This window comes from Ascaphus truei, chromosome 7 (genome assembly GCF_040206685.1).
Source record: "Ascaphus truei isolate aAscTru1 chromosome 7, aAscTru1.hap1, whole genome shotgun sequence".
Lineage (NCBI taxonomy): Eukaryota > Metazoa > Chordata > Amphibia > Anura > Ascaphidae > Ascaphus > Ascaphus truei.
Window position 1 is genome coordinate 19,435,111 of NC_134489.1, and position 14,491 is coordinate 19,449,601.

Below are 14,491 nucleotides of genomic sequence, written 5' to 3' on the forward strand. Positions count from 1 at the left end.
AATGTCAGTTTTTTATGTGGATGTCATTGTTTGTATTTTTCCTGCTTAATGTAATAAAATGTTTGCGATTGGTGTTCGCTTGTAGTTAATGTTGTATTATGTTGGCTAATGTGTTTTATGGTTACTTCAGAGATTGTTCGAATGTATTTCTTTGTCTTTTACCGGTTACATTCATTAATGTTGTAGTAATTCATTGGTTTGATTGGTTAGTGTTAATATTCATTTTGAGTTGGTTTAGGAATTAATTGGTTTCATTGGTTAATGGTTTAATTAATTCATTGTTGATGTTGTTACTGCTTGTATTCATTGGATTAGCTGGCTACTGTTTTTATTGACTTTATTTAGGTATGCTAATGCAGTGTTTAATAATGGGCAAATAATCTATTATCCATATCTGATAATAGTAATTTTGCACATTATTGTACCTTATGTGTTAGGGCAGAGGGGGGGGGGGGGTTGTGTATTGATGTTTGTTAAATCTTTTTTTAATATACATTTGATTAATAGTGTACATGAGCAGGGTGTCTCCGGAGCTGAACAGCATTGGTTTCAGGTCCGAGGACCCCCTACTTCAGGAAGAACAGGCACCTTTATGGGGTGCCGGTATCCCCTGCATTTTCAAGCTTCCGCGTCACGTGACCGGGACATTGAAATTCTGCAGGGGATACCGGCACCCCATAACGGGGCCTGTATCTCCTGAAGTAGGGGGTCCTCGGACCTGAAACCAACTCGGGTCAGCTCCGGAGACCCCCTGCTCATGTACACTATTATTAAAATGTATTCATTTAGTGTACGATCGCCTGTAACAGCCTTGCATAGAGATGGCAAATCTCCATTCAAATGTTATATGCGGCTTTTTTTTCTATCAGCTAGTGTACGTGAAGTTTAAGAACGCTAGCAGGGGGGAAAAAGCATCACGTACGCTGTGGGTGTTTTGAGCAGGTACGTTAAAAAATGAGCTCAAGGCCTTAGTGAATCGCGTCCCCGGCCTCACTTTTTAACGGACCTGCTTTTTTTTGAACATCAGAACGCAAAGCCATTGAGCTTAGTGCATAGCCCCCTATATGCCTTTAATGGGAGATTTCGCCAATCCGGGCGCGGCCCTGTGGGTCATGCTTTGTTAACTCTGTGGCAGTCTCTCTGTGCCTCAAAAGCTTGCAGCCTCCCTTCCCTTGGTCAAGCGTATATGAAAAGATGGCAATGTAAGCAAGGAGCGGCGTACAATGGAGACAGGGTGTTTCCTCCTAAGCCAATAGAAAGTGAAGTTTTGCCTTGTTTTCAGTTTGGGCCCAGACATACAGATCTGAGCCATGGTCCGGGGCTTATCAGAGCCGTGGGGTTTATATTGTGAGCTCTCCGGGCAAGGGATTTCCTTTCCTATTGTCTGACTTGGTTGCATTATTGTATTATAATTCCCTGTATTGTCTCTTTGTAAAGCACTGAGTACACTGTGGGCTCTATATAAATAAAGGTATACATACATACAATTTCAGGGGTAAAGGAGGGGGGGGGGGCAGCAGACAGACACCAGAAATACTAACTTGCTCACCCTCTCTCTGCACCTAGCTCCCCTCCCCCCCCTTTTCTTGCAGCATTAAATGCTCTCGGTTCAAACCTATATGTAAGAGCATTGCTAACCTAATGATATTACTAATGGGTATCATTGTTTTTATTTGATACATGTTGTCTACATTATAACAGTACATATATTTAACATTTGTATGTGAACATTATTCCGTGTTACAAAGACTCAGCCACAGACACAGGGGGAAAGTTTGTACCATATTTTATTGAATTTCATTTATATTAAATTAAAAATATATTTCTGACAGATTCATTTAACAAAAATGCAGAACAGGTTTCAAATTGTTCAGCTGGGATGTTGTGGGTGGCGTGAGGCAAAAGCAAGGTGACACTGGACTTATGTCCTTAAAAAACAAACAGTTACAGACTGGCGCGCAAGAAGGGATCCTGGGTGATGCCGAATCGCATCCTACAGGAGAACTTGATGCGTTCATAGGCGTCACTTTCCATTCACAGCTCGGCCTCGGGTCAGTTTGAAGTTATTGGTGTCATTAGCTGAGACAAGGCTGTGTAGACGAGTTGCTCGTTTTTTTGGGGGGGCAGTTTCTCTCATCTGATGCAGAATGTTATATTTACATCACTTCAGATATGGAGGATTCATTTGGGAAAATGAAAAGACAAAAAGAATGGCGTACAGATGCATAATGTGATACTGCAAGTATAGACTAGGAGAAAGTATCTGTTGTCTAAATTTAGCATCGGTTGAATTTGATGGACACGTCTTTTTTCAACCTCATCTACTATGTCACTAAGTCATTCATCTTATTATAATCTGTGCACCATGTAACTCCTCCCCAACTCCTCCTACTGACACTCCCCAAGGTGCAAGCTGGGGCAGAGACGCAGAATGTGATACATCTCATTATAATCTGTGCACCATGTAACTCCCCCAACTCCTCCTACTGACTCTCCCCAAGGTGCAATCCGGGGCAGAGACGCAGAATGTGATACATCTCACTATAATCAGTGCACCATGTAACTCCCCCCAACTCCTCCTACTGACTCTCCCCAAGGTGCAATCCGGGGCAGAGACGCAGAATGTGATACATCTCATTATAATCTGCGCACCATGTAACTCCCCCCAACTCCTCCTACTGACTCTCCCCAAGGTGCAAGCTGGGGCAGAGACGCAGAATGTGATACATCTCACTATAATCAGTGCACCATGTAACTCCCCCCAACTCCTCCTACTGACTCTCCCCAAGGTGCAAGCTGGGGCCGAGACGCAGAATGTGACACATCTCATTATAATCTGTGCACCATGTAACTCCCCCCAACTCCTCCTACTGACTCTCCCCAAGGTGCAAACTGGGGCAGAGATGCAGAATGTGACATCTCATTATAATCTGTGCACCATGTAACTCCCCCCAACTCCTCCTACTGACTCTCCCCAACTCCTCCTACTGACTCTCCCCAAGGTGCAAACTGGGGCAGAGATGCAGAAAGTGATACATCTCATTATAATGTGTGCACCATGTAACTCCCCCCCAACTCCTCCTACTGACTCTCCCCAAGGTGCAAGCTGGGGCAGAGACGCAGAATGTGATACATCTCATTATAATCTGCGCACCATGTAACTCCCCCCCCAACTCCTCCTACTGACTCTCCCTAAGGTGCAAGCTGGGGCAGAGACGCAGAATGTGACATCTGGGGCAGACGGATAAAAATACTTTGGTGCAGGGAATAAATGACCCGATATTGCTCCAAAATTGCCTTCTTGCATAGACCCCTTTGAGTTTAACCAGCGGAAGGTTAATCTACAGCAGTAGAACATATGTGTCAATTAATGACTTATCATCCTTTTACTTACTCAACTCACCCCTGAAATGTACACCTTTTTTGTTAAACCATAAGTCCCACTTTTCAAGGCTTACTGTCGTTTTTGTTGTATCTCCTCTGCCACTTTTTAAAGGACATCCAAATCAGGATGCATTTAACAAGCGTTTACAAGTCCTACCTTTAATAATAGGGGTAATGTTATGTATTCTGCTATTGCCTTGTAATGATTGCTGGGGGCGGGGGTTTTGGGGGTGGACATTGTTGAGATTAATGACTATTTAAACTTGTTTTATTCCTAAATAATGTTAATGGGAAAAAAAAAACTATTGGATGATTTTGTAGTTTTAATCCTGACATTTGGGGGTAAATAAGATGCAGAATAATACTGTATTTGTGTGCTAAAATAAGGAAAGCTAGTAATAAAGATGTCATTTTAGGACCAAGCATATGTGACTGCTGCTTTAGGGGCATTTCGTTTTGAAATGTAGGATTCCCACGTGTATGCCGATTACTACACCATTCTTATTTTTGTAAAATGAGCCGGAAGATATTCTGGCCTTTGCTCACAGAGATAGCAGCAACCTGGCTCTTCCCCAACCGGATGTAAAAACCTTGACTGGCTGCACTTGACTCCTGGAGACAGCTGGTAATATCTGAGATACACCCAGCAAATTCCAGGGGTGACACCAATAACCTGAAACAGAGACCGAGGCTGAGAATTGCCATTAGGACACTGGTCACCAGAATTAAAACATGATTGCTTAACCGCTACACCATTACATTCACCAGCAATGCACTGCAAAGCCTCAGCGAACCTGCAGAGAATTTAGGGTCGATCACACCTGGCATGTAACCCTAAACATCTGGGCCTCTTGGGCCCAGATTCAAAGGCCGGATTTGGACAATGCTGATCGTTAACCCTTCCCCGACAGCAATCTTTGTGTGTCCCTGGATGTTGCTCCATAATGTGGGGGGACGTTGCGGACAATTCATTATTTTGAGTAAATCCCGTCACTGCACGAGAGGCCTGCAGGCAATATTGTATGTGGCAGACTAGGCCCCGGGAAAGGCAATGGGCTCAGGGTTCCTTCCACTACCAAGCGAAATCTCTGGTGAGCCCTCAAGGTCCAAACTGCTCAAGTCTCCCAGAATTAGCAGTAACCTAGTGAAATCTTGGGTAGACTTGCTAAATCTCTCATGGGTATCTGAGTCAGTCTGTGTGTATCAGTATACAGTACGTGTTATATCTGAGTCAGTCTGTGTGTATCAGTATACAGAACGTGTTATATCTCAGTCAGTCTGTGTGTATCAGTATACAGTACGTGTTATATCTGAGTCAGTCTGTGTGTATCAGTATACAGAACGTGTTATATCTGAGTCAGTCTGTGTGTATCAGTATACAGAACGTGTTATATCTGAGTCAGTCTGTGTGTATCAGCATACAGTACGTGTTATATCTGAGTCAGTCTGTGTGTATCAGTATACAGTACGTGTTATATCTGAGTCAGTCTGTGTGTATCAGTATACAGTACGTGTTATATCTGAGTCAGTCTGTGTGTATCAGTATACAGTACGTGTTATATCTGAGTCAGTCTGTGTGTATCAGTGTATGTGCTGTATGTATCTCAGTCAATCTGCTGTGAGTTTGTGTGTGTGTATCTCAGTCAGTCTGCTCTGTGTTTGTGTAACTGAGTCAGTATGCTCTGTGTGTATCAGTGTGTGTTACTGAAGAGGAAATCTCCCACATTCTCTCCTCCTCCCCCCTACAACCTGTACTTTGAACCCTGTTCCTTCACATCTTCTTCACTCCTTCTCAACCTCTTTACCCTCTTTCTCTGCATAGGCACATTCCCTTCAATCATTAAGCATGCCTTTGCCACACCCAATATGAAGACCTCTTTCAACCCAACCCCACCTTCTAACTAGTGCCCAATCTCCCTTTTGCTTCTAAACGACTTGAACATCTTGTTTATAACCGCATTATACACTTTTTCTCCTCGAACTCCCTCATCGATAATCTGGATTTCACCCCGACCACTCCACAGATACGCCTCTGACAATGATGATCTCAAGCAAAAATCACAAGGACAGTTTTCCTTACTAATCCCGCCAGTCTGTTGTATTCAAAACTGTTCATCGCTCACTTCTACTCCATACTCCCATTCCATTGGCCTTCGTGGCACAGTGATCTCTTGGTTCTCTTCCTACCTAGAGGACTACTTCTTCAGTGGTTGGTGGCACCTCCTCCTCTCCCCTCTAACTCAATGCAGGTGTTCCCTAGGGCTCTGTTCTACGGCCTCTTCTCTTTTATCTTTATACCAGTGGGCAAACTAATACAGATGTAGGAATCCCTTCTCTCAAAAGCAGCAAGGATCCCTTCTTTGCAATGCCTTGCTGGGCCGGTCAATGGCAAACCGGTCAGCGGTTAAAATGAACTCACACAATACATCAGCAATGGATCAAAAGTCACGAGAACAAGTACAACATGAGCCCACATGCCCAACCATAATTATAAGAAAAAGGAATAATACTATATTATAAAGTTAACAAAACCTTTAAAACCCCTTTCTCTGCCAGAAGGACCTGCAACACATGGCAACCCTCTGGCCGAGTAAGGGTTAATGTGCTAGGGCAGTGGACAGTCCTTCATTTTAGAAGTATGCAAACTAAAGGGGACATCTAAGCAAAAAAAACCAGCAGAGCACACACATATGAGGCATATTAGAAGCAAGTGCAGGAGTTAGGTAAGCCACGGCAACAGAATCACAAGCAATGTCCAGAAATGATACCAACCCAAACATAAAAAACCTAATACAGAACCTTAAAAACCACCAGCTGTTCACAAATATATACAAATCAACTCAAAAGAGCAGCTACGTTCTAAAGGAAGATGTCTTGTGAATGAAGAAAGTGCCCACCCTTATGTACAAATGCAACTAGCCGTATCTCTTACAAGCTATAAAAATATTATTCACATTTTTGTAGTAACATACAGTAGGGTTTTTGTTTGTTTTAGGTTGGAAAGGCAGCTAGATATGAACGCAGAGACGGAACTAGAGGGGATACCGCTGATTTGTTAAAAGACATTTGCTTGGGCTGCTGGGTCAAATGTATTCCTCAATCCCATTGGACGATTAAAATTCTGCATGGCGTTACCATACTGGGTGTCTTTAAAGACATGGGGGGGGCTTTTTACGTAAGGATCACGGCTGAAACAGTGGGGTGAAACTGGAGCGAAAAACTGCACCATCATTATCACAGAAATGAACTCCATTTGCATTCACTGTGGCACCTCTTTGATAAATATGGGGCTGTTTTTTGGACTGATTTTGCCCCAGTGTGGCACCCTGCAGACCTTAGCAGATATCCACCATTCGGTCATCCAAAACTCCTCGTCCTTAAAGGAAATAGAATTTAACGTAGATCTAATGGGACTTATTTATCAAGGCAACAGTAGTAGATTCTGCTGAAAAACAATTGCAACATATTTTTTAAATAAAAATAATGGGATGTTTTTCTTTGATACTTATGGTAAAGATGTTTTGCCCCACAATTGCTCCAGAATTGCCCAGCTTCTGCCTTGATACATAGAACCCCAGCTGCAGTGTCTCAGCCACAATGCTGATTCTGCAGTGAAGTGGATGCATTTTGAGTAATTGCCTTTGCATCAAATGTTCTTTCAATCAATTTAGCCGCTTTAGTATTTTGTACATCCGTTGGCAATTCTGGGAATGGTTATATGGTACAACTAAAGAAAAGGGACTTAGGAAGAGTTATGGAGTAATTATAGGGAGTGGTTATATGACGCACTATACGTTACATTATACATATAAGGAATATATGTACCAATTTATCAATTTCTGGATGTCGTCTTTCTTCCCTTTTTTTTAGTGTCACTTAAAGTTTAGACAGCAATTAATCTTACCCGCTAGAGAAACCTGCATCAGATGTATCCAACTTCAAATAATTATTTCCTAGCTTTAGCACCGGCTTTAGAAGAGTGGATATATAATACTGGATGAGTTACATGTTGTTACAACAATTTGGAAACCATTTGCAGAATATAGAGCTACAGTGTTTTGAGGGATGTTTGAATATGGCACTGAGATGAAGCACATACAGTACTACTATTTAGTGACGTTTAAATATACGACAGTAATCATTAAACGGGGATATAAAAATGGTGAATTATATTAAACATGGTTTGGCTAAACTTGCATGAAAAAGTAATGACGTGCATTTGATATTGAATGTTTTGCATCAAATATAAAACGACACATTGTACATTGTATTTGTAACGACAAATAAAATTCACGCGTCTGTCTCATTATACATTTCCTCCAACAGACATCAAAAGGAAAAAAAAATGATGTCACTTAGTGTATGAATTATGCTTTACAAAAGTAACCATATTCGGGTCGTTCTGTCCCATACGGGGAGTACGCTGTTTCTTGGTTTCTGCAGATGTAGGATGAGCCTTTTTGCAATTGGGTCCCAATGACCACTGCCCTCAACCGTAACCAGATAGGATTCTCTATAATCACATGTAGTGCCACCAAATAGAGGGCCACATGCACCACAACCCTGAGTGGGTAATTATGTGCTGAGGGGTGCGCTCTGCTAAACCCCCGGCAGAGCGAGCTCAGAAAACCTTTTATTGGTAGGCGCCCATCTACATCGTATCAGCTAGGTAGACGGGCATTAGAGGTCTGCAGGTGGTAATGAAAGGGTATTTTGTGGCTGCTTTCCCCCCCTACCCTCCTTGGTCTGGTGCATTCATATGTTGCTGCCCTTCTTCTACACAGCTGCTCAGTGAAACCCCTTTACCGCTGGAGGGGTTTGCAACCCAGTGCACTGCATGCTCCTCCAGCGGTAGAAGGGTTAATAATAACCCATTTTCCAGCAGTACTAGTTAATACCACATTATATCATTATACCACTAGTGCAGATAATGTGTCTGTACTAATTAAATACCCCCCCGTGGTGAACACGATGATCATCAGGGAGCAGTTGACTTTCAACTTCCCCCTTCCCAGCAAGTGGCATTGCCTGTTGGAAGGTACAGGAACACGTATTTTCTTGTGAGTGGTCTTACCACTACCCCCAGTCCATTAACCCCTTTGATGTTGAAGGGGTCGACAGTGGGTTTTTCTCCAACAAGCATTGCAAATCTTCTGTTCACCTACATCTCTGGGGGCCTCTAATAGTTGATGGGAAAACCTGAGCACAGCATCGTTAAACATTAACAGTTCCAAACAAAACCAAAGGCTCAGTCACATAGGATCCAGCAACATCTGTACTCAATTGAACTTTCCTCTTCATGAATGATGCTAAGTAGCTGGCAGTGTAGATGCAGAGTTTTATACATAGATGATGATGTGGGTCGAAGCCACATGTCGGTAATCACCATTGGCCATGCAGCGTGTTGGGGTATCTTGTCTTCCATGTTATTTACGTATCACCAGGCACCGTGAGACTGTCCATGATGCTTCTCACCATGTACCCACAGCATTGACATGCAGTGCCTGGTGTCATAATCTCTTCTATGATCAATCTGACAGTCCCCCTGTGGTCATCTAATCCACCAATAACTCAAAAAGACAACGGATATATATCTATATATATATATATATATAGATATATATATATATAAATAAAACACAATCCCAAATTCCAGCATTTTCACTCAGTATAAGATGATCTTTGCTTGACGTACAGTATGGGCATTTCTCTGAACTTTTTCCACCCCAAAATAAGTTAAATAGATGGTTTCAAGATGATGATGTGAACAACTAAGGCCCCACAATGCATTGAAGCCTCTGACCTTCTCTGGTGTGTTAATGTGATTGGTTAAAAAGGGAATTCAAAATCAAATTGTGAAACAGTGCTATTAATTGGCAGTATCATGTTTCTCTGTCTGCCCATTATTTTGTCAATTCATGTTCTAGGTGCTTTGATTTTTATGTCCACCACTAAGTCATATTGATCACCTTATACATTAATTCATAGCTTGATCTGTAATACTGTGGTGAATGTACCCACTCAAGGGTCTGTGCTAATCTACTTTACTGCACACCCCACCTATGGCTGACCAAGCAGCACTATGGTAGATATATACAACAGAACTCTATCATGTCGTAAATAATTAGAAGAGATGTCAGACTTAGAAAGAGAAAAACTAAGAAGTTGGATTATTTACAAGTCTGTGCTTCAAGGAGAACTGATTGTGTCCCAAAAAAACCCAAAATAAAATAAGAGTTGAAATAATTCTGGAGTCAAAGGGTTTCCATTTAAAAGTGTCCTAATATTCTCAGGAATTTTACATAACATCAAACCTTGCTAAAAAAATAACGTTGTAGGAAGTTGTACTCACAAAGAGTAGCAAGAGTTAGCGATGTTTTCATAAAGGACATATTTACAAGGGAGTGTCCCCACTTACTCAGTAACTCTAGTTATGATACTGAGAATGTGAGATTGCCTCTGTTGACCTAAGTCTCAGGACATCTTCTACTTACTGTAGGGTGCTAGATCGGAAGGTTTTTAAAGATCAATCTAGAAGCAATAAGAACTCCAAGGACCTGCTCCCCATTCTGGAGACGCTGTTATAGGCTCCAGTTAACATCCTCACATATTACTCTGACTTGAATGGGACTTAGCGCTGTATTAGATGCGCTATTCTATACTGGCGTATGATGAATCTGCTCCTCTCAGTTGTCAACTGAATGTGGTTAGAAACCCAACTTTACTTGGACTCCTGATATTCAGTTTTGCTTTCATTCTAGACATTGGAAGCACTCACTAAAGCGGACTCTACAAAATCCTTTTAAGGAACACAAGAGCATCATAAATGCACCCTTCCCAGCTCTTTTTCAATGGACTGAAATAAAGAAAATATGCTCCATTGCAGAACCAACATGTGAAATAATGACTTTGTGTGTGACCCACAAGTACCTGTGTGGTTGCATGACTACAGTATCTCGACCTCTACACGCAAACAGACAAAATCTATGAAATAGTGGTTAAAGAACTCTGTGTGTCACATCAGGGTCACCCACTTTCTAGGAGTATGAATAGGATATCTGCTTATGAGAGATGAATTGCTGTATACAATGTATCACTCCAGACTTTCTGAGGTTGCAATAAATGACAGCTCCTATGTAAAATAATGTTGTACTGTAACTGAGCATTTTGTATTGGAATTGGCACTCACCACTTTCCAAATGGCACACACTTGTCATTCATGCACATTACCTTTAAAACCTTCTAGTTAGCATTTTGTTTTGTCTAAACTGCTAGCGCTATATATTATTCTATAGCTTATACCGATCAGAAATTGCTACCATGACCTGTTTTATAGATAATACAGTATATTTCCTCATTTTGGCATGTCCACAGTCTCCCATGTGTATATTTTAAATTCTGCTGGTTGCTTCCATATTGCTTCATTCATAATCCAAAAATCAGTCTGTAACAAGGAGAAAGAGAAGTACATCTTAAGTGCAAAACTGACTTCCTAGGCTTAAGTCCGCAATTCCCTGCTTCATTGAGTCCTCCTTCCAGTTCACCTGTGGTACTCCCCACTGGCCGGCCCAAAACGTGCGTGCATCAATGTCCAAGGAAAATAAACTCAATATTTTCATTGTGATCGCTGGCTTCTCTCATTGTTGACTTGTCTATCCCAGCTGGTGCAGTCCACAAATGAACACATTCAAATGATGAGAGAGAACTATGTTTGCAAAACACAGGTACAGCATTAGCCACTATCAACAAGGTTTGTGATCCATGATGATGGCTACTCGCTCATGTTTTCTACTGGATCATCTTCAATCAGGAGTTTGTTAGTAGTTAAGACATACTGTATTTTGGATGTGGCACCAATGGAGATATGCAGACATAGGGCTACCAAAAGCTCCCTGCATAACATTACATGGCATCAATACTGGGAGTGAAGAGTTTTACCAAAAAGACACAGCTAACAGCTTGGGCATTTTTCCTTATTGATCAGAAAAGTTGCATTGTTAAAGTTTTGAACGTTCAGGCCTGAAACAAAACCCAAATGCAGGATATTGGGGTTCTACGCTGGCTGCTTCATATTCCAGGGGGAAAAAGCTTTAGAAGCAACTGATACATTTAGTCTAGGTTGTATCGCCATGTGACAATGTGTGTTCTCGAAGCTTATTCGCAGGAATAGTTGGTGTTATTTCCTTCACTACGGTGTTAATAAGCAGAATTAGTGTGACTTCGTCCAAAAATCCTGATTTTAAAGCAGAAAACATGACACAATCACCTTTTAAGTTGACATTAGGAAGATCTTTGTAAATGTTTCTCAGCTCAAGCCAGTTTTTTTGTCTCAAAGCCATTGCAGTATAGTGGTTTCCAAACATGCAACTCTAAACACAAACACAAAGATGCACTCACACAGGTAAAACTAAAAACAAGCACACACACAGTAGTATATTAATATATCAGAAGCAGAACTACATCTCTATACTGCTCAGTAAGGGGCTAAGAACACAGACTTTGCTACTCCTGAGACCAAAGCTACTCACCTTACCATTGCATGAGATGCAGTGAGAATAACACGAGGGTCCATATTTACTAAACGTTAATATTCCAGAAAACACTTTTTGGCAACAGAAAACACCTTATAAGGTCATTCAAGTAAATGGGTCATAAGGTGCCTACTGGCGCTGGAATGTGTTATATGGTATTTCTGGATTAAACCAAACACGTTATTTGAAGCCTTTGTCCTGGATACAAATACTGATTTGAGCTGAGAGACACTGCAGTGCGACAGATGTTCCTAGTAATCTGCGGTTATTTAAAAGGTGAGTCTATCATGTGCTGCTGCTTTGCTGCCTTCACAGAGCCTCCAACGGGCTCTCCTGCTATCTGTTGGCTGTCGGGACGTCCATTGATCCAGTTCACGTAGAGTGAGAGGCATCAGCGGTTCCCTCAGTGTGTGCTCTCGGGCACAATAACGGAAAAGACCTACATCATCTTTTCACCTTCCGATGGGACTGACCTGGCATGGACTGGAAGAACACCTAAGGAAGAAAGGTGGCTCTTGGGGAGGGAGGGCTCAATGGATCCAAGATATTTGGAAGGGGTACCTCCCTATTCCCACAATACTGACGGTCCTACACAACAGTGTTCCGGTGCCTGTAGGGAGGAGGGGGCAGGACAGTGCCTGGCTTCAGAGAAAACTCTGTCAGGTACTCTGGGTTTTCTGCCACTACTGGCCTGATGCGTCCATTTTGCTTATAAAAGTACTTTGTGCTATACTCATGCAGATAGTCTGGGTGCTGAATGGTACTCCTGGGTGGCAGGCTGTGGTTCCAGTACTCTGGGTTATCTAACCCCTTCTTGGCTTTCTCTGGCATGGTAAGTCCATTGTTTTTCAGGTACTCCGTGTTTTCTAGGGGCTTGGCGAACGAGTTTAAGTACAGACGCTCGTTCACGTATTCATCCTCTGATTTGAGCTGCCCACTGGGGCCGTTATGATACTCGGGGTTATCCAGAGCTTGGAGGTCGCCGTTTCTTCGCTGAGAGACGAAGGGGTTCTCCTCAACTGGGCTCAAGTAATCTGTGAGACAAGACAGAGAATGCCATCACCACTGATCTCCTACCTACTGTCAAACGTATGTATTTCTATATCAAAGAAAACAGAGTACAGTAATGCAGAGTATTACAGGGGAAGGATACATTTAAAGAAGTTTGCCGGCTGCAAAACTGGAGCAGAACCAGTGCAAAAATATTGCACCAGATCTATCAAGGGGCAAACTCCAATGGCTTTCAATGGGATTCATTTTCTGTGATAAATATGATGCCGTTTTTTTACTCTGGTTTTGTCCCAGTTTTGGAGCTGGAGGACTTCAGTAGATAAACCCCTAAAATGATTTGACCTAGTTAAAGAGATGCTGCCCTTTACAGTACCCTGTATATGCAAAGGAAGAGTAACATACAACATAAATATCAGTGCACAGCAGTCACTAATGCTGGCATAAAGTCTTCAGTTAGTTTACATACAGTAACTTTACTTGTCCTAATTTTACTTTTATTAAACACACCAAAGGTGCCGCCTGACTCTAAATAGGCACCACTCCTTTATAAGCTAAAATCCCACTGCTTATATGCTTCATTGGAAAGAGAGAGCTCCAACGGCTGGGGGAAGGCATGTACAAACCTGTAACCATTCACTCACCAATTAAACATCTGTAGCCGAGAGGTCACAGTGGTTAAAAGGTGCATATACTGTAAACCCATTGGCTTTTGCTTCCTATCACAACATTCATAAAAACACTACGTTTAGTTGCCTCTTGACATAGGTGAGATTTGTTTGTTGAACCAGATCGAGCTTCTACCCCCAAAAAAGTTGCCGATGTTTTACCACCTACCCCAGGCTGGCAATAGGTCTGTCTTGCCTATGAATATACAATAATAGCTCCTATACACATAGGCAAGATAGGCCTAGCCAACCTAGAGTAAGGGGAAAAAGACATGTCATTCATATATTAACCACATAGTAGCCCAAGTGGCTAGCTAGTCATAGTCAACCCATGACTAGTTGACCACCTGAGCTAGTAATATTAATCCAAATAGAAATAGCTGGTGCACAGCCAAAATAGCAAAGCTAGGACGTGGATAGATATAGCACTTCCAGTGTGAAACTTGTCAGTTAGAGGATTACCAGGACTACTACTTTATGTTTTTTAATCAATAATTAACTTTTTGGTCACCATGTCCCAGCTTTGCTATTTTGGCTGTGCACCGGCTATTTCTATTTGGATCTCTCCCTTCATCTATTCGAGCCTGGGAGCGCGTCTGGCGGGAGGCGGCGCAGCGGGCCGTGAGGAGTTTAAAAGTGAGTTCTTCAACATTATTGTGCTTTAGTTCTAAGCCGCTTGTTTTTCCCGCTTACCCCCTCCATGTCTGGTGTGGAGTGACAGCGTCGGTAGTTCTGCTCTTACAGGACACCCCGCAAAATGTCTCCCTCCTTTATCAGTGGAGTTTGGCTTGCATATATACCCACATACCTCCGTTTATGGACTTATATGACCTCCGCTGCTTAGATGTGTAAAGATTGAACTGGACTATCATCACTATCATTTGTTTGTGTGTTCTTTTG

The 14,491-nt window shown here is 42.1% G+C and overlaps 2 protein-coding genes across 7 annotated transcripts in view; one reads left to right on the forward strand and one right to left on the reverse strand.

Moving 5' to 3' along the window:
* LOC142498782 (uncharacterized) overlaps positions 1-10,974 on the forward strand; it is a 137,896-nt gene extending 126,922 nt beyond the window's left edge. For both annotated transcript variants that reach the window (XM_075607208.1, XM_075607211.1), the window contains exon 14: positions 10,146-10,974. In XM_075607208.1, coding sequence (XP_075463323.1) covers positions 10,146-10,374 — 229 coding nt within the window. In that variant the 3' untranslated portion in view covers positions 10,375-10,974. The remainder of the gene's footprint in view (positions 1-10,145) is intronic.
* Positions 1,770-14,491, reverse strand: part of ERBB4 (erb-b2 receptor tyrosine kinase 4) — a 701,260-nt gene continuing 688,538 nt past the window's right edge. For all 5 annotated transcript variants that reach the window (XM_075607205.1, XM_075607203.1, XM_075607206.1 and 2 more), the window contains one exon: positions 1,770-12,949. In XM_075607205.1, coding sequence (XP_075463320.1) covers positions 12,504-12,949 — 446 coding nt within the window. In that variant the 3' untranslated portion in view covers positions 1,770-12,503. The remainder of the gene's footprint in view (positions 12,950-14,491) is intronic.